General features: G+C 42.9%; 1 protein-coding gene across 28 annotated transcripts in view; it reads left to right on the top strand.

The window, feature by feature from the left end:
- Window positions 1-19580, top strand: part of RBFOX1 (RNA binding fox-1 homolog 1) — a 1991091-nt gene that overhangs the window by 1619267 nt on the left and 352244 nt on the right. Inside the window, exons 1-2 of one of the 28 annotated variants that reach the window (XM_036092298.2) lie at window positions 15284-15664; window positions 16154-16324. The exons of 22 other annotated variants lie outside the window; for them this stretch is intronic. In XM_036092298.2, coding sequence (XP_035948191.1) covers window positions 16181-16324 — 144 coding nt within the window. In that variant the 5' untranslated portion in view covers window positions 15284-15664; window positions 16154-16180. Of the gene's footprint in view, window positions 1-15283; window positions 15665-15846; window positions 16325-19580 lie in introns of those variants that run through there. 5 more of the 28 variants (XM_078074853.1, XM_078074861.1, XM_078074849.1 and 2 more) reach the window with 5 other exon arrangements.

Below are 19580 nucleotides of genomic sequence, written 5' to 3'. Positions count from 1 at the left end.
GGTTAAAGAGTGGAGATGGTTAAAGTTTGATTGTGTTTTGTGTCTTTTCTTTAAAAAATATTTGGTTATGGTTCTCTTAGGAGCTGGGTTTTAAAATGTAAATACTGATGAGAGGCTGTGATAAGAAGTCCTATTTTCTCTGATTATAAATGTGACAAAGGTTTCTGGAGACTCTTTTTAAAAAAAAAAAAATGTATATTTTCTTTCCTTTTCTCTTTCTTTTCTTTTTCTTTTTTTTAAACATGGATCTTTGGCCATAGGGGACCCCGTGCTGAGGCCTAGCCTCTCTGACTTTACAGAGTAAGCCTCAGTGTAATAGAAGTAAATGCTGCATTTCTCTGTACATAACATGTCACTTGAGCCAAGTGCTACAGTGTCTCTTTGGTAAAGCTGAAATGTGGATTTCTCAAAAATGTCTTGTTTTCAGTTAATGATATTTTCTGCTTTTCACAAGGTGGTCTCTTTGGGGCTTTGTTCTTGAATTCATTTCTCTGTGTGTGCACCGGGCTTTCTATTATTCGTCTATCCAGCAAGCATTTCCTGGGTTCTTGTCAAACTCAGGCCTGAGCCAAGCGTTCAGATAGTGGTGGCCAAGAAGCCCAGTCCTGTCCTGTGGCGTTTGTCATCTTCAGGGTAAATGGGTACTCAAGAAACAGAGGAGGGCGCGATGAATGCATCCTATGATAAGGACAACACTAGAGATAAAAAATGAAGTGTTATGGGGAGAGAAGAGAAGGATAGTCTGGCATGGAGATGGGATGAGAGAGTCAAGCTGACTTTAATCAGACCCATTTGCTTAGCTAACAGGCCAGGCATGATGTAAGATGCCAGCTCATCCTAATATTGCCTGGCGCGAACCAGTTCTCCCCTGGAGATGGCTCAGTTCATCTTTCTCGAAAGTGAAACCTCACAAGGAAAGGCAACTTCCGGAAAGGGCCAAGCCTTCTATCCCTGTTTCAAAACCAGCCCCCAATGACTCACAGAAGCTGAAAGGGAAATTGATCATCAGCTCATTATAACCCCCATAGGGTAAGAGCTTTGAGAAACCCATGGGCCTGGTAAGAACCAATCCATGGCAGCAAAACAGGGCCATGTTAGCAGATGTTGGTGTATTTGCTGGCCCTAGGGATGGCCCTGCATCAGCTGTTGTGAGGGTGTTCGGTTCCCTCCACGGTTGGACCCCATTCAGAGCAGGATGTATCTGCTGGGGAACGTAGCTGACTTTGGAATCCCAGTCCCAAGTTTGATTTCTATGACCACAGAGCATAAAGTTTGGGTCCTCCGCAAAGACGAAGAAACACACAATGCATCCCTTGACTTTAGTTAGCTGTTCTGTCCCATGCAGGCTTGCCTTCCTTGTAAGATGAGCAATCCCATGTTTCAGAGAACTTAGGTTACTTCCCTAACTGGGCAAAATAAGGAGCTACTTAGATGCAGGTGTTCAGCCTTCCAGAACGGAGTCCTCCTGCTCCATCTATGATGATCCTGAGAGTAATAGGGTCATGCCTGTCCCACCCTCCACAGAAGCTGTATCCTCATTCAGTTCTCCTTCATTGCATCTTCTGAAAATAAGACCCTCACTGCACAGAAGCGAGAAGGGGTCTTCTCACGCTTTAATCTATATCTGCTCATCCCAAACAATCATTTTACCAAAGTCAAGTTTCTCAAGGTATAATTTACATAGAGTAAAACTTGCTTTCATAGCATATGGTTCTTCAAGTGTCAAGAAATGCTTACAGTGATGTAACAACCACCACCATCAGGACATCAAACATGTGGATCATTCCAAAAGGTTCCCTAGGGTCTATTTGTAGACCCCAGCCTCAGCCCCAGCAATCGCCAATCTCTTTTCTGTCCCTCTAGTTTTGCCTTTTCCAGAATGTCCTATAAATGGAATCATAAGTAAGTAGGCTTTGCATTTGACTTCTTTCTCTCAGTATAATGAATTTGAGATTCATCCATGCGGTTATGTCTATCAATAGTCCATTCTTCCATTTTATTGCTGAGTAGCATTCTATTGTGGATGCACCATAGTTTGTTTATTCAACAGCTGAAGGATCTTTTTTTTTTTTCCCAGTTTTTGCTGATTTTGAAAAAGTTGCTATAAACACTTGTGTACAGGTGTTTCTGTGAATATACATTTTTAGTTCTCTTGGGTAAATACCCGGAAGTGGTGTTGCTGGGTTGAACACCAAGTGTATGTTTAAAGATTTTTCTAGGGGAGATAGTAGGCATAGTTAGAGCTTTGATGTTGCTTCCTAAGGGTGACACTTCCTAGCTTTGTGACCTGATGGAGATGGTCTGAGCCTCACTTTTCTGCAACAGAAGAAATGGTAGAATAATAGCTCCTGCATAGGATCAACACACTCTCTTTTGGTCCCTCATCCTGGGTTATTGCCTGCTTGCACTAGAGTTTTCCTTTCCATGGTGCTTCTGTTTCTATTCCCTGAGCATGCATGTCCTTTTCCACATCTCTGCTGCACTGTTTCCTTTTCTGGAACACTTTGCCACCCACCTTTCTCCTCACCAACTCCTCATCCTTCATTTGCCCAATGAAATGCCACCTCTTCAGAAAAGTCTTCCCTCGCCCTTAATCTAAATCCAGCCCCCTGCTATATTTAGTTTCCTTTTTAAAATTTTTGAAACCCTGTTCTTTTCTTTTATAGCATTTACCACAACTGGCCTTATAGAATTAACTGTGTGATTTTTTTTCATGGAAATTTTTATTGAGATCATTGTAGAGTCACACACAGTTGTAGGAAATAATATTGAGAGATTCCATATACCATTTTCCCCAGTGGTAACATTTGGCAAAATTATAATACAGTATCACAACCAGAGTATTGACATCGATATAATCCCCTGATCTTATTCAGATTTGCCTAGTTATACTTGCATTAATGTGGTGTGTGTGTGTGTATGTGTGTGTGTGTTTTGGGGGGGGAGGTGTATTTAGTTCCATGCATTTCTGTCGCATGTGTAGATTTGTACATCCTCCACCACAGTCAAGATCCAGGATAGTCCCATCTCCAAAGGATTCTTCCCCAGTCCTTTTATAACCATGCCCACCTCCTCCAGTTCCTGACACCTGGAAAGCACTAATCTTAAAATTGAGATACTTCAAAATTGGAATCATATTGTGTATAACCTTTTGGGGTTGACGTTTTTTACTGAGCATTATTCCCTGGAGGTTCATCTAAGCTATTGTGTATCAGTACTTCCTTTTAATTGCTGAGTAATATTTCACAGTATGGATGTACCACAGTTTATTTAACTGTTTACCTCTGTTGAAGGACATCTGGACTGATTCCTGTTTTTAGCTGTTATAAATAAAACTGCACGTACAGTTATTGGTGTGAACCTGAGTTTCCATTTCTTTGGGATCAGTGCCCAAGAGTAAAATTGTTGGGATGTTAGTTTTATAAGAAACTGATTGATTTTTAAAATCTGTCTCTACCAGTAGACTTTAAGTTCCATCTTAAATAACCTGAGTTTTGTTTGTCTGTTTGCTTGTTTGTGTGTCTAATCACTGGATATTGGGAGCATTGCACGACCTTAGAACCTAATTCACCACTCTGTTAATATATATATATATCAATTAAACAAGGAATGAATGAGTGAATGCATGAATACAGATTTTGACATGGGGATTAAGTAAAATGTATGTAAATCATTTTTAGAATGCTCAGCTTGAAGAAACCTCTGCTATTAGGTAAATGTTTATCACCATCACCGTTATGAGATATGACTTTGGCTAAGGGTAACATGCCCCAACTTCCATGCCTTTCTACCTTGATTGTCACAATTTTCAGGTGGCTTTACAGAATTTCAGGAGTCTAAGTTCTGGCTTCACTTCATTCCCTTAAAGAAAAGCCCATTTCATGATAATGCTCAAAAGTGGCAGGATGAGAATTTGGACATCATACATCAAACAAGATCCTGTCTGCACAGGTTCATAGTGAAGCTACTTGGCTACTTTCTCTGTTGAAAATGAGCACAGTCCATGAAGGATAGCAGTCTTTGGAGTGTGAAGATGTGTAGCACTGAACAGGTTAACCTTGTCCCTGGATTCTCATGGTGTACATGTGAAATAAATATTGGTGAAGCTGATGGAGATAGCACAGTACTTAATAGAGAGAGAAAATTAGTAATTCTCATTTGCCTGAGGAAAGTGCAGGTCTTCATAATGTCTTGATCTATGTACAAAGAGCTAGTAAAGACAAGCAGTCCTCATAATAAAAATAGAAATGAGGTTTTCCCGACAAAAATGCCACTGGAATGATGAGCTGTCACACAGGACCTGGAGAGACGAGAAAGAAACTTCTTTGGTGACTATAATTAGGCTAACATGGAGGGCGGCAAGGCTCAGGAGCTATGCGGGGTCGCTCTCTGCTTCTTTCTAGAATCACCATCACATTATCTCTAAAGGGCTGGGATGGTAAGGAGGTCAAAGCTCATTCCTGGTTACTGTACCCCCATTCTCACCATGGTGAGGCTCTGACCTAGCCTGTGATCTAGAGGAGGTGTTTTCACTCTGTACCTTGGGACACTTTAAAAAAAAAACAAGAAGAAGGAGGAGGAGGAGAAAGCTTATTCCTTATTGTGGAAGTACCCCATGTACATTACAGAAAACTTGGTTAATGCAATTAGCCATAAAAAATAATAAAAGTCACCAGTAGTCTCAACACTACTATTAACATTTGGGTGTTTCCTTGAAGCTTTAGAAGTATCTATGTGGACATAGCTTTAGATTAGAAGGTGACAAACTTAGAAGTGGAGAGTATAAATTATAGATATAGATTGACCTAACATACATGGGTTATACCATATAAACTTGGGCTTATATCTTACTCCACGCCACCCCCCCCCCCCATTTTATACGCATTTCTCTGCTTTGTAAGCCATTGTTCCCTAATTGTATTTTCAAAATCGGTTGATGTAGTCCCAAAGAAGCGAGCAATAAACTAGTTGTTATGGTTGTTTGACCAAAACTCAAAATTATATCTCGGCATTTTTGCTTCCTGAGATCCATTTTACACATGCCCTGTGGAAGGAAAGGGGAAAGATAGTCACCTTGTCCTCCTTCAGGCATTGGGTCAAGGCCTGAGCTTTTTCTACCCTGGCCCAGGTTTCCATGGCAACTGGAGAACCCTGGTGGTTTAAGATGCCCTCAGGGGTCTGGGAGAGGCAGCATCTACCAGAACCATTGTTTGCAATTTTGTAATCCAGTTTAATTTTTGGAGAAAGAACCAACTCTCAGAAAACTCTTATATTGATTGTTCAACTTCCAAACATTCTACTTTAAAACCCACTTTTAGAAGTGCATTATGCAATAAAGTAGAAGGTGTTAGAGGCAAGGAAATCACACTGACTTGAGTTAGGGCTTGAGTGTATGGATTTAAATGTCACCTATCTTCTCCTACCCTCAGTTTTCTCATCTCTAAAATGGAAGGGGTCATATTACCTTCTTATTGGGTTTCTGAGTAGATGAATTGTGAAAATGAATGTAAAATACTTGGCATAGCACCTAGCACACAGTAAATGCTCAATGATTCTTAGCTTTGCTATTATTTTTTATGACATTTCTTGGAATTATGTGGATCTTGATAGAACAATGGCTCTGAGGGAAAAAAAAATGTTGGAATGGCTTGGCTGGTGAGAGGCGGGGGTTGGAGAGAGGGAGGGTGGAAGCCTGCTGAGAATCTAAGCGATATTAGAGGAAGTATCAGCACCCTGGAGTTTGGTGTTTTCACTAAAGAGGTCATAAAATATTAACATCCCCCAGAGTTACCCAGAAGAATAGTGGTGTCAGCTCCTCCTTGCTGTACAAGAGAGGCTCCTTAGAGATGTCTGTGGCCCACTTATAAGGGGGGAAAGCAGGGAGAGGCAAGGTGGTAACAGTGATTCCAATTGCTTCTTTAGCTGGAAACACCAGAGTTAAGAGATAATGGCAGGATAGCGAACTAGCAATGGGCTGTCCTATAAGAGAAAAAAAAAAAGAATGGCTCTGTTTCTTTCCAACTAGAGAGAATGGAGCTGTCTTTCCCACAGAGGCCAGTTTGTATTGCCTTAGCCTTGTGATCCCAAACAACAACCATATCACTATCATTAGCACCAACACACGTCCATCATCATCACCATCACCACCACTACTTCCACCATCATCATCATCACTATCATCATCACCACCACCATTTCCACCATCATCAACACCATCATCATCACCACCACCACTTCCATCATCACCACCACCATCATCATCATCATGATCACCACCACATCTACTGTCACTGTCATTATCACCACCACCATCATCAACACAACCACCATCGTCATCACCACCACCACTTCATCATCATCACCATCATCATCACCATCATCATCACCACAACCACTTCCATCATCACCATCTCCATCATTACTACCACCACCACCACCACCACCACCACCATCATCATCATCATGCAGCTATGAAGCTAAAATGCACAGTGCATTTATTAGATGTCAGGGGTTGTACTAAACATTTTATATATATCATCCAATGTTATCCAATTATGAAAAAATGCTTTTTCCATTTATAAATAAGGACCCCATGACCCAGGAAGTTTAAGTAACTTGCCAAAAGTCAGCCAGCTGGTACAAAACAGATCCAAGATTAGAAACTGGGCAATCTGCCTCCCAGTCCTTACTATATCCACTTTACTATTGAAAAAAGAGCAGTATATGGTTAGATTAAACTCTGTGACCCCAGAACATGCCCTTTTAATTCATTTTATTTTTCCTGTGAGAAGGAAAAACTATGATCTAAGCCTCACAGTGTCACAAGGCAACCAGTGGTTTTCAAACATATAAGCATATTTATAACAGTAGTAAACCTTATACAAAGAAATTTACTTGAAACCCCACTTAAAATATAGATGAAAGGGGCAGAGTAGAGATGAATTTTATAAATGCAAATGTGAAACATTTAGTATAAAGCCAATCATTGAGAAAAATGAGGCCATTTTGATGAACACCAATATTTAGAATTGGGAGTATAGATACTGATATGGTTTTCAACTAGCCTCATAATCCAATTCACTTCAGTATTTTCATTTGTTGCATAATATTGAGAAAGTGCTGCTTCACACATTGATACAGAGTTGCAAAAGGTAATTTTCTAAACCAGGTGACCTGAAACTACCAGGTTAATCTAGGATATGAATTTTATATCCTGCTTTGTTGATCAGTGTATCTCCTGGGTCAGCACCATGCTGGGTACAACACATACATTCAAGACGTAGGTGATGAGTGAGTAAATGAATGAATGAGCCAATGAGAATGAAATGGATCTCAGGAGCGTGAAAGTAGAAGAGACTTGTATTGCCATTTCTAAATGTTCTCATGTATTCGACCAATATTCAAGAAGCATCCACTGCACTAAGCCAGGTGGTGTTCTCAAGTGATGTGGATGCAACGTTGGGGAGGAAAAATAAAGTTCTCATGGAGCAAGTGCATGTCACTGTGCAAAGTTCTCATGGAGTAAGTGCATGTCACTGCATGTTGGCAGGAAGTAGTAAATAGACAAGGAACTCACTGTCAACACTGGCTGACCCATTTATATGCAGAGAGCTTACATATCCCTTCTGAGTTCCAATATCCTCCTGGGTAACATAGTGCTATCAGTATGTACCCAGCACTGCCCCTGTGAAGAATAAAGGGAAACACACCTAGGTGCTGACATCCTCATCTACATCTCAACACTGCAAAACGTACAAAGATGTATGTCTCATTCTGGGATTATTTAATTACGCACTGGGTATTCTTGGATTTGTACACTCATATCATTAAAGCAGTCAAGCCAAAGAACATGTATTTGTAGATGTATTAATATGCACTGGGCATAAGCAATTACAAGACTAGGTATGAGGTGACCAGAATCTGGAAAAAGGGAGGTACATGAAAGAAAGTGCTAGTTATGTAGCAAGATAGGAGGTGCAGTACCAGGTTAAAGCATTTAATATCATGACCTCAGCAATGGGAGGGGTCAGTGATGTCTTTTGAGCAGAAGTGATGTGTTTGGTTTTGTCTATTTAAAATTTTCCTGTGGAGTCAATGTGGAGTGTGAGTCGGGAGGAACTGAGACCAGGAGCAAAGGAACCAATTAGGGAAGCACTGCTTTTTTTTTTTTTGAATCTAGGCTAAAGAGAATAATGGGACACTGGGACAGGAGCAATGGAAAATCAAGAGAGGCTTCATAGTTGGAGCTCAGGGAGTTAAAAAATGATGTGATTTGGGAATCAATTGACTATTCAGAGCAACAAAGGGAGGTGTGAAGGGCAAATGTTGATGTTTCAAGGTTAACTAAATGGAAAGGAGGTGCTTGCATTAACAGGCAAGCAAGTCCACAGAGGAAGAGAAGCATGTGCACATGTTTTGTCTAGGAGGGATGTTAAGACAGCAGCGAGGATAGGATCTTTGTACTGACACATGCAGGAGGCTGTTTGAGGGACATGATCATTCCTGAGGAGTAGCCTGTGAGGAGAGGTCAGGGTGGAGGTGAAGAGGATTCCATGGAGTCTGATTGCTACAAATCCTTCACGGGTGTGCAAAAAGTAGCATAGCCATGACGTGATGTGGGTCATGCAAGGTGATGACAATAAAGGGTACGCAAGTTAAGAGACCTAACAAAGCACACCAGACAAGATCTTGTGTTTATGGAACACATAAGAATTCTGCCACGGAAGCACGTAAGAAGGTCTAGCCAGGGAAATATACAGTTTTTCTCATACACGTACCACTGTGCACAAAGAGTGTTGAATTATTCTATCTGAAACCAGGTGAAAGAAATGCTTTTCTTTTAACAGTGGACACAGGAAATCCTCTGAAAATGGCTTGATACAAACATGGGTTAGAAGGGACTCTGCTGAAGGGCACAGGGGCAGCTGATGACAAGCTTTCAAGGAGCAGAAAAATGTGGGACAAAGAGGTGGGAATGAGAATTTGCTCTCTGGTCCTCTCTGGGCAGAGGAAGAGGAAAAAGGAGTATGGCAGAGAAAGTCTAGAACCAGGAGAGTTGACTCGAAGTCAATGTGGTAGGATAGCTAAATGACATTTGCAAGGATATGATACACACCAATCCTTCTAGAATTGTGTTTCTAAGATGAGAATCTCTTCTCCTATTCAGTTTTCCTTACACTTCCACAGTCTTCTGTCTACTAAACTCCAACATGCCTTTTTTGAGTGGATGTGTTGCAGAATATGACAAGGGGCTGAGCTTCTTTATGTGTGGGTTCTTGTGATGGAATCCAGAGACAGGGCATAGAAAACCCTGAGCTAGCAGGTCAGATGAGGTTGTAAGAGTGTGAGGTGCCATAAATGGGAACTGTGCTTTGGGGACCAAGACTTGGGATTCCAGAGATTGTGTGTTTGGTGAGATGAGATCTTGAGAACCAGGAAGGTTTTTCTGCTGAGTATCTGATCCATTTGCTATGTATCCTTCTGATTCTTTCAGACTGACCCAGTTTTGTTCTGAGTCCTGACATCCTTCCTAGTTCAGCACCAACAATTAGCAGCCTTTGAAGGTGTACTGATAACGCCAGGGACTGAGGATCTCTGTGGTTGCTCTTGCCTGTGTGCCAAGACAGGACCTTGGGTAGGTTAAGGTCAAAAGGGATTATTCCAGAACTTGAGATGTTAGAGGTAAAGTCACTTCTAATAGGAGATTCTTAAGGTGACTCATATTGCATAAAGATAAATATTTTGAGCATTTATGGGGTCAAAGAACCTTGTAGCCACGCTTATTACAAAGGAAAAATAGAATCTTTTGCAGGCTTTGTTTGCCTTCAGATTTGCTCGAGTTCCATCCAGAAAGTCACAACACAGAGAGTGGGTGGGGTGTGGAGGCTTCCCAAAGTAGACCTTCCCACCCACTTGTTCATTAGGAGAAATCACCACTTAGCTGTTTTTGTCTCTGCCGCCTACTGTCCCTTGTCCCACGCTCTTACATTCTGTCCTATGCACTGGAAACAGACTCCCACCCTCTCAAGTGCCAAACACTGCACTCTCCCTTAGCATCACCTCCTGGAACCTATTATTTCAGGAAGGCTCCTATGGGAACTTAGGTTATTTGCTTGATCTGGTATTTTTAAATTTGGGGTTCTGTCTGGTGTGTCTTGGGTCTCTCTTGAGGAGTACCAGTTGGCTGCTCTGCTAGAACATTGTATAACTTGCAACTTTTGTCAGAGGCGGTAATAGGAAGGTGTTGGCAAATGAAAGTGTTTTCTGCTGCTTTTTAAAAAAATGTATCTTTTTACTAATTTTATTTATTTATTTATTTAATATTTATTTATTTATTTACTTCTTTATTTAGAAGAGCTTAAGCTAGTTTGTGAGTGAGGTGGGACTTACTCCTCCTGTAATCAAGTAGGGACCAGAAAGCTAGGGAAATTTCATACTCTGAAGTTTGGTGGCCAGGGGGACTGAGAGATTCCTGAAAGAGGAAATCTCATAGCTATACAGACATAGAATAATGCTCCAGAGTAGGGCTTGTTAGGTTTAGATATTGCAAACAATGATAAATAAAATGTTGGTGATGACAACGATGATTTGGAAGAAGTGTCTCTACTACTATGGGACAGCATGATGATGGAAAGAATATTTCCTGGCTTTTTTGTTCAACAACCCTGATTGTAAACACTGCCCCCCTCCCTTATTAGCAGGTCCAAGTGTATACTCTTGCAGTCTCAGTTCCGTCTTACGTCAACTGGGGCAATGAAAACCCACTTTACAGCTTTTGGGGAAATTCAAAAAACAATATGGTAACCACATTGGCCAGAAGCAGTCTCTTTGCATGTGTTACCCTAGTCAGTCCCCAAAAAGTAGCAAAAGACTTGACCTGAAATTTTATGAGATATGGCTGGTGAAGAATTTAGTTGACAAGGACTAGTATCAAAGTTTGTGTTCATCTGATACATTGGCAAGGTTAAATAAATTGTTGTACTCAGAGGACCAGGGCAGAAAGTTGATATCTACACATTTTCATACAAATGCCGTATCATTTGAAAGAATTCTCAGAAAGAAAAAATTGCATTTGGAGTTAGTTGTTTCATAAATAGATTGACTTTGTTGGTCTTGTTTGTGCAATTTTTAGCAAAAAAAAAGAGGAATGTCTATGTCTTCACCTAGTCAGGGATTTAGACTAAAAGTAATCCATAATAATGGTTGCTAGTATGTACTGAGTCGTTGCTAGGTGATAGGCACCGATCTCAGAACTCATGTGTATTACATTATTTTATCTTTTAACAACTTAATTAGGAAGCCACAATTATTATCATTCCCTTTTAGAATGAAACGAAGATTTTGAGAGCTTATAACTCTGCAGATATTTAATAGCAGCCATAGAAGCATAAGACAGCGCCAGGACACCCAAGCAGTGAGACTCCAAAAGACGTACCCCCCACTTCACAGTATGCTGCATGCCCTCATATGAGCCAGAAAGCGTTCCCAAATACTTCATCACAGCTCTCATATTTCAGGTGGCCTTGAACGAACAGGGCCGCAACCACTATGTCATTGAGGAATCTGGTGATTCCACAAATTCACCCCGTCTGACTTTTATTAAGCACTTCCCCCCCTTGTGAAAGGCATGCGACTCTGGGGCTCCGGGCACGAAGAATTGAGCGAGATGTTTGGTTTGTTTTGCTGCAGTGAGTCTGTCCGGGGTGAGGAGGGTAGTTATCCAGGCCTAATGAGTGTAACTGTCTGTCGGTTGCAAGCGTCCCCACATCGGTGAACATGCATTGTTGATTCTTGGTGTGCCAGCGCCCGTGCTAAGAAGCCCTTTACATTCATTATCTCGGTGGTTCCCAAATGCTGATCCGCGGATTCATCTGATTCCGTAATGACATTTTCAACAGACTGCAGCTAAATGAGAAAATTAAGGGCAATTTAGTGAAAATTTTAATAGACCTAAATTTAATCAATTTGAAGGGCTGTCCTTTATTTTGAGATTATATCCTCCTTACTTTTTGGTATAAAATGCCCTTTCCTTTATAAAATGATGATGATGACAGATGGTGTGTGTGTGTGTGTGTGTGTGTGTGTGTGTGTGTGTGTGTGTGTGTGTCCTAACTTGGCAAACAGTTTTTAAGTTGTTAATTTCAGGCACTCTCTCCACTGTTGTTAAATTTTTATTGTGATGGTCCATGAATTAGGGAGGAAAAGAACTCTGAGCCTCGCTGCAATTCTGTGAGGGAGCTATTATTAGCCCCATTTTACAGATGAAAAAACTGGCTAGAACACGGCCTGGAATGCAGTCAACACTAAATGTCCTCCAAGTATTTGAACAAGTAGGTGACTCAAAGTGCTTGTGACAGAGATAAGGTTTTCTGCAGATACTTTAATTCTCACCTTACTGAAGATTGGACTAGGGAGCTGCCCCTATCAAAATGTGGGAGCGAGAATAAAATACTTCTGAGCGACTCCTGGACATCGTCAGGGAGCTAACCCCAGCACAGATAATTACATTTAAGATCAAGAAGTCCCGCTTTCTGTCTAACCGGAATTTTTCTTGTTCTGGGGCATGAAAACCCACATAGAAGATCCCACTTTCGTGAAATGCCTGCTCTTTTGACAGCCTTAGGAAGTGACAATAAGGATTTATGAAAGAGAGTAAAAACCAAAGTGATTTCTTTTATTCTTTTTAAATAGCTGGCAGATTTGAGGGAAGGAAAAAGTTACAAACACTGTTGTGTGGGTCAAATTAAAACCTGAGCAGCTGCCTTCTGCCTAAGGAACTTTTATTTGAAGATGGCATTGTTCATTGCTGGTTTTCCAGCACTCTGCTTCCTACAGGGGACGTGTGACCATTCAGTTAAGGGTCCTTGTAGCTGAAAGGCAGGAGGGTGGCCCTTGAGTATGCACACACTATCTACACCCAAGTGATACTGAGTGCCCAGGGATTCTTTGTAGAGACGGAAGAGTATTTTCTTTCCACACTTCTCCCATTTATTGATGTGGAAGAATCATTTGGGGCTAGTGGCATTGATGTGGCTCTTTCCCAGTCTCCGTTGAGATGGAATTCAAATTCAGCATCCCCAGATGCTGCTTGGAAGGCTGGCAGAATTTTGTCATCAAGTGAGCAGTGTGTGCAGATACGGCATTACCTTTTGATTTAGGGTCATCGGATACTCTGTTCCTGATTAACATGCACTGATATTAGCTGTAGAATCTTCCCTGCCTGCTTCTTTGTGCAGTTGCCATGTTGGGGGTGTGCAGGGGTGTGCTTGTCTCTGTGTGCTGCGGTGTTTGCACGCACTCGTGCAGGGACGTTCAGACTCGGTTGTCCAGAGAATGGCTCCGTATCATTTTGAGGTGAATTTAGAAGGTCTGGATTCCATTGATTCATTCTGCAGACTTCCGGTGTGCCTGACTGGGAAGACCTAGGTTTAAGGAGAAGTCTGAGCCATTATTGCAAAATGGGTCTGTAGGAATCCAGTCACCACTGAGGGTTTTCAACTTTGGAGAGAAAACGGACCGGAAAACCAGTGTTGGCTCCGTGCAGCCGAGAACAGTTATTGGTTCTTTACATAATGTATTTGTTTTTCATTAAACCATTCAGATAAGGTCTTATTAAAGTGCCATGTATTATTTATCGTGTTTCTTATGAAAATGAGCTCAAGGGAAAATTCTGTCCTCTTCTTGGGGCATTTGCAAGCTTTTCCAATGCCAGCAAGAAAAAAAATGCAGGAAAGCAGGGTAAACCCCTGTCAGTAGAACAAACTGGAAAGCATGGGAAGGAGAGAGTGGGGAGTGAAAAGGCAGAATCTCTGACCTTTTATTCCATGTATGCTTTGTGGAGTGGCTTTCTCTTTGATTTTGTGAATTGCAAAATAAAAAATAAATAAAAGACAGGCAGAAAGTAAGAAAAGAAAGACAAGAGTGAACCAGTTTATTTGTGAATCAGACCTTGTCCAGTGAATGTGATTTGTTAGACAACATATAGCAAGCATTTTTCAAACTAAACACTGCCCCCCAACCTAGCAGCATAAAATACCAGCCGGAAGCCCCCTAACCCCCATAGCAACTCCTGCTTCAGGTGAAACATGCTAGCATTGCCCCCTCTAAATTGATGGACTGTGTGAGTCCCGGGGTGCTAGAGGGACTGCATTGCCCCCTCTAAATTGATGGACTGTGTGAGTCCCGGGGTGCTAGAGGGACTGGTTTTGCCAAGTGAATAGAAGGAAAAAGGCTGGTCGGGGCCTAGTGTTGGCATAGCAAAGACTTTAGAGTTTTCGATGGCGTTTCAAAACAGAACAACAAAAAATGGAGCTGTGGAATAATTAATTTCCTTTTCTTCAGAAAGCATTTTGATTAGCCTGCAAAGTGAGTTGTGCCTTTCAAACTGATGGCTCAGTTCAGAAGCTGTCCTTTGGCTGAGAGTGGCTCCATGAGCCCCATGGAGGGGTCAGCGAGGATGTCCCCCTGAGGCCATCCCCTGGTCCTGCCTGAGGTGCTCCTTCCTGGGGTGCTCTCATGCCTTTGAGGGTGTGCTCTATCCTGCAGGCCAGTGGCAAGCCCCCAGCCAGGTTTCTTGCAGGGAACCCAAGAATCAAAAAAGATGATGTTCAGACAGCCTCTTGCTCTGAAAAATAAAAAGAAAATCCAATCACTGGGTCAAAATCTATTTCAAAAAATATGGCTACTATTCCTGATCATGATTTTACTGCTGCCAAGAATGTGCTTTTTTTTTTTCCTGTGGGGACCAACGATGCGTTAGAGTCTTAATATTTTCTTTTGATTTGCAGATCACATCCTATTTTATTGCATAAAGACTAACGAAATCTACTAATGAATAATTATTACTTCATAAAATAAAGGGAAGGGGGAGACCCCTCTGCAAGAGCAGAATGCTAATTTGGCCAAGGAGGGCTGGCCAGGCAAGAAAAAAATAAAATAAATAAACCATTGTAATTTGCCTGCTGCAGCCCACAGAGTAATGGCTTATCAGACACGGACTTCCCCACCCTGTGCATTTATAATTTGAGAAGAGCAGGGATTCTGGGCTGGAGAAGCCCCCTTGCATTCACCCGGGACTGGCGTGTTAGTCCAACAGGCTTGACTTCCATGCCAGCCAGGGCGGTTTCCCCATTCAGCGGCTCAGGCTGGTTCGACCGCTAGCCGCTGTCCGCACAGCCAAGGCAGGGCGCAGAGCGAAAGCTGCGCCCCAAAGCGTGGGGGCGCATCGCTGCCTCGCCATTCTGCCGGGGGTGGGGGCCCCCAGAATCCACCCTGCCTCAGGCGCTGCAGCCCTCAGCTGCCCGTGCCCCCAGCCCCTGGCGTCGTCTCAGCACTCTTTCGAGGGGGAATCCCATTTCTGTGTTTATTCGCCAACGAGTCGGGCAAACAAACCGCCACCAAAATCTAAGAGTCTGGGTCCCAGCTGGGCAATCGCATTAATTGTCCCCCTTGCCCGGATGCTGGCGATGTGGGGCGCTCTCTCGCTTCCTCACCCGCCCCGCGGAGATTTTTAGCAGACACAATTTGAATTTTGGTGAGTCGTTTTAGAGGAAAAAAAAAAGGCAGAGGGGAGGGGAAAAAAAAAAAAAAAAAACAACCCTGCCCCTGGACCCATTTGACAAATGAGGAGGCACGCAGCATCAGCACCAACGGAGTGAGCCTCAGTGTGAGTCAAAATCTCTCTCTCTCTCTCTCTCTCCTTTCTCCCCTCCCTCTCTCTCGCCCTTAGCTTTCTCCCCCCACCCCCACCCCCACCCCAGCATCTACAGGAGAGCATCCACCCCCTCCCCCTTCCCCACAAGTTGCCTTTGCCTGTTCTTGTCCTCTTCACGGGGTGGGGGGGCGTGGGGTGGGGGCACCGTCCACTTTGCGGGGCATCAGAAAGCAGGCCCAACAAACCGGGAAAAGGGTACAACCCCGAAGGCAACAAAATAGTTTCCTGGCCCTCTCGAGTGTCTTAGTTGGAGGCAGATGAACGCCACGATCTAGCAAACCCGAAGGGAAGGAAGCCAGCGAGGAGGGATTGGCGCGCGCGGGTGCGGCGGGGGGAGGGAGAGAGAGAAAGAGAGAGAGAGAAGAGGAGGGACGGCCACCGGGTTTTGACTTAGATAATCAGCAAAATTAAAAAGGAAAAAAAAAAATCAAAACATTGTAGCGACCAGGCAAAGAGCGGCGTGATTGCATGCGAGCGTCCCCACTCGTGCTCGGCGGGCGCCAGAGAGACACGATGCAGCATCCTCTGACGGGGGCCACCTGCGTGGCGCTCCCCAACGTGGGCATGTGTCCCCAGCTCTCGTGTGCCTTGACTTTTATGTACTTACAGCAGGTAAGGCGCGCTCTTCCCTCGGTGACTGCCTCCGGGGCTCAGGCTCGGCGGACTGGGTACCCGCATCGCTGGGCTGCGCTTTGGACCCTGGAGGGGGTTGGGGAGGGGGCTTGTGCTTTCGGACGGGAGGGGTGGATCCGGGCCCCTAGTTCTCTGCGGAGCCCAGACGCCCCATGCCCCGCTGTTTTTGCACCTCTCTGAATACTTTGAATGCCTGATTCTGAGTCTGGGTGCCGGGAGTTTAAAATTGCAAACTGCATTTTCTTTACTTGGATCTCTCATGTGTCTGCATCCGGTGAGGACCTGAGTCTGAGACCCCTTTGATGCTAAGAGTTTGGATCTTTGTGGAGGCACTCGCATGCCTGGAGTTTTAATTTAGCCGTTTTAATAGGGAGTGAAAAGACATGTATATATGTTTGTGTGCTCAGTATTTTTGTTTTCTCAAGTTTGTCTGGGTTGTGCTTTATTCAGTCCGCTTGGGATCTGAGCCTTTGGGTTTCTGGAGCGTGTCAGCCCTGGAATCTGCCTCCAAACTCACTGGCCATGCTGTGATGAAGGCAGTGGTTTAGGATGCTGTCTTTGTTGGCATGTGTAAAGGTTTTTTTTTTTTTTTTTCTCCCCTCCTCCACTCCCCCTTAATGGTCTTGTTAAGGGATTCTGTGTTTGTTTTATTTTCCATTCTGTGTACATATCAGAACCTTTCATTGTGTTTCTCTCGGTCTTTCTCTGGGTGTTTCCCTCGGACCCTCTCTGTCTCTCCCTCTTTACTAGTAGGGCTGCTGCGTAAGTTGGTTGCTGGGCTTGGGAAACAGCTCCACATCGCCTGGTGGGGGGAGAAGCCCAGCTCTCTGTCTCTGGGCAGAGGCTGTCCCTGTGAACTGGCAGCGTTAGAAAGATTTTGTCACGCAGGTAGAATCCTGTTCCCTTCCTAGGATCACCGTCTTGCTCTATGAAGAGTTAACAGTGGTTGTAGTCATTTTATCTGTTTTTCGATTGACTCCTTTCAGGAGTACCATTTTTAACTGTGTGTGGTTGTAGCTGACAAAACTTCCTTTACAAGTGTTCAGAGGGGCCTCCTTCTCCAAAGACCCTCAATTTCAATCTGTGTTGTAGGAATATATGTATCATAAAATGTCAAAATTCTGTTTTGAACATTTGGGTAATTTATTATCAAGTTGGTTGCCTCCAGAAAATGTTTCTAAGGCATATTTTCTGTTGGAAGTCTTTTTGAGAACAGCCTTTTCTTTTTGTTGTTTTAATATCTTAGGAACAAATTGGCTTATCCTTTTAAATATTGTTTTATTCCATTTCTCATTAAATAAATTGTGCCAGAAAACATCTCCCAAGAGCCTGTTGGTAACATATTATATGATTCATCTGCTTCTACCATCTCTGTACCTTTGCTGTGAATGCCTCTGTGTGTGTGTGTGTGTGTGTGTGTGTGTGTGTGTGTGTGTGTTTTACACCAGTTACCCACCAGAAGAGTATCGTAATGAGCATTTCTACAGAGGCTAAGCCTCAGTTGAATTTAATCAAATTATTAATATGAGTTGATCTTTTGCCTCCTCTATTCACTTCTTTCATGTTATTTATTAATTAATTTGAACAGCATTACTTAACAAGTACAGTGCTATAGGTATTCGGTGTTCTCACTGTTTCTTTGTGCATTATTCTTTTTAATAAATTGATGTTTCATCCTTCTAGATTGTTAAATTGGCTTGCTCATTTAGGCACAACTTAGGATAGAAGGCAATGAGTTTGAGTGAGAGGTTATTCTTGCCATGAAAAGGACAAGTCCATGGGATAAATGGAGGCGTCCTCAGCATCCGCCAGGCAGTCTCTTCTAGGAGGGAGAACACTCCTGCCCTGGCAAGGGGAGGCTCAAAGGGAATGTTGGCAGCCATAACAAATATTTAGAAGTGACTGAAGCAGCATCGTGGTTCCATATGAAGATAGATGGAGGTGGGTTTTGAAATGTGCTTTGGGATGCACCCCCCTCCAGAAAGGGCTTGTAAGGCTTTCAGTGAAAGTGTTGATAAGAGGATGCTGTGACACAGCATCAGAATGCGGTGTGCGTGCGTGCGTGTGTGTGTGTGCACGTATGTATTTTTTCTGAGTTTCACTAAATGCCTAAAGTATAGTATAGGCAGACAATTATTTTTGCCTCTCTGAAAATTGGTTTTCCAGCCACACCTCCCACCCTGCCTAAGGCTCACGGTCAGGGTGGGAGAGCCATACCTTCAGGTCATCTCTACTACCCGGTGCTGCCATGTTTGTGTAGAAGTCCCCTGTCATTGCTTTTATGTAGCAGTCCGGACAACTGGCTGATGAAGGGTGTGAAATAGTTCACTTCAGTCTCCACAGACCACTTACTGATATGTCTTCTATCCATACATCGCCACTGTATTTCCTATCTGCTGTTCATCTACAGCTATCTCTAAAGAGAGATTGTATCTCTATTTAATTTTGATGATTGGAGGGCTAATGTGTACTCTCAGAGTATGCTGATCAAATGGATGAATCAGGCAACATCTCTGATAAATAACATCTTCATTAGAAACACTTTATTTTATTATTATTTAGAAGTAAACCTCTTTCTCTGGAGTCTTCGTCATTTCAGATCCCCAATTACATAAGGAAATAATTAAAGCCCAACGATCTTATTTTGGAGGCTTTATCATTCTGTTTTATAAATGCACACACTCTGATCAGGAGCCACCGAGTCTTCACTGAAATGTATTCTCCCGGAATGAAGTTCATACAGCACTTATTTCTCATCCAATATCTAAGGAAAACCCCTTCATCATTTGCTTTCTTTGACTCAGCCATGACATCCAGCCTTTCTTCCTACACTCTCCCGGATTTGTTCCTGAGACAGTTCATAAAAACAAAAATCAGTTGGGATACCCCAACACCTGAGTCTACTATGAATGACCAAGTGAGAATGACATAACCCTTTTGCCACAAAGAACTTATTTATTCAGACCAAGGAAGAGGCAACTGCGGTGTTTAAATTCTTTGACTGATTCCGTTTCATTTATTTATATTCCCCAGTAACTCTGCTTTAGATAGATATTTCCCTACAGTTAAGATTTCTTTCTTTTTTTTTAAATCTTTCTCCTGTCTCTTAACATCAGAGATGGTACTACAGTTTGGAATTGCAGGATGGGGTAGATACCAAATCCAACGATGCCGTCATGTGCGTACATACATGGGTACAGAGGTACACATGTGTATCTACACACCCGTCTACCCT

This window comes from Halichoerus grypus, chromosome 6 (genome assembly GCF_964656455.1).
Source record: "Halichoerus grypus chromosome 6, mHalGry1.hap1.1, whole genome shotgun sequence".
Classification (NCBI taxonomy): Eukaryota; Metazoa; Chordata; class Mammalia; order Carnivora; family Phocidae; genus Halichoerus; species Halichoerus grypus.
The sequence above is the reverse complement of the archived record's forward strand: the minus strand, read 5'-3'. Positions and strand labels throughout refer to the sequence as shown.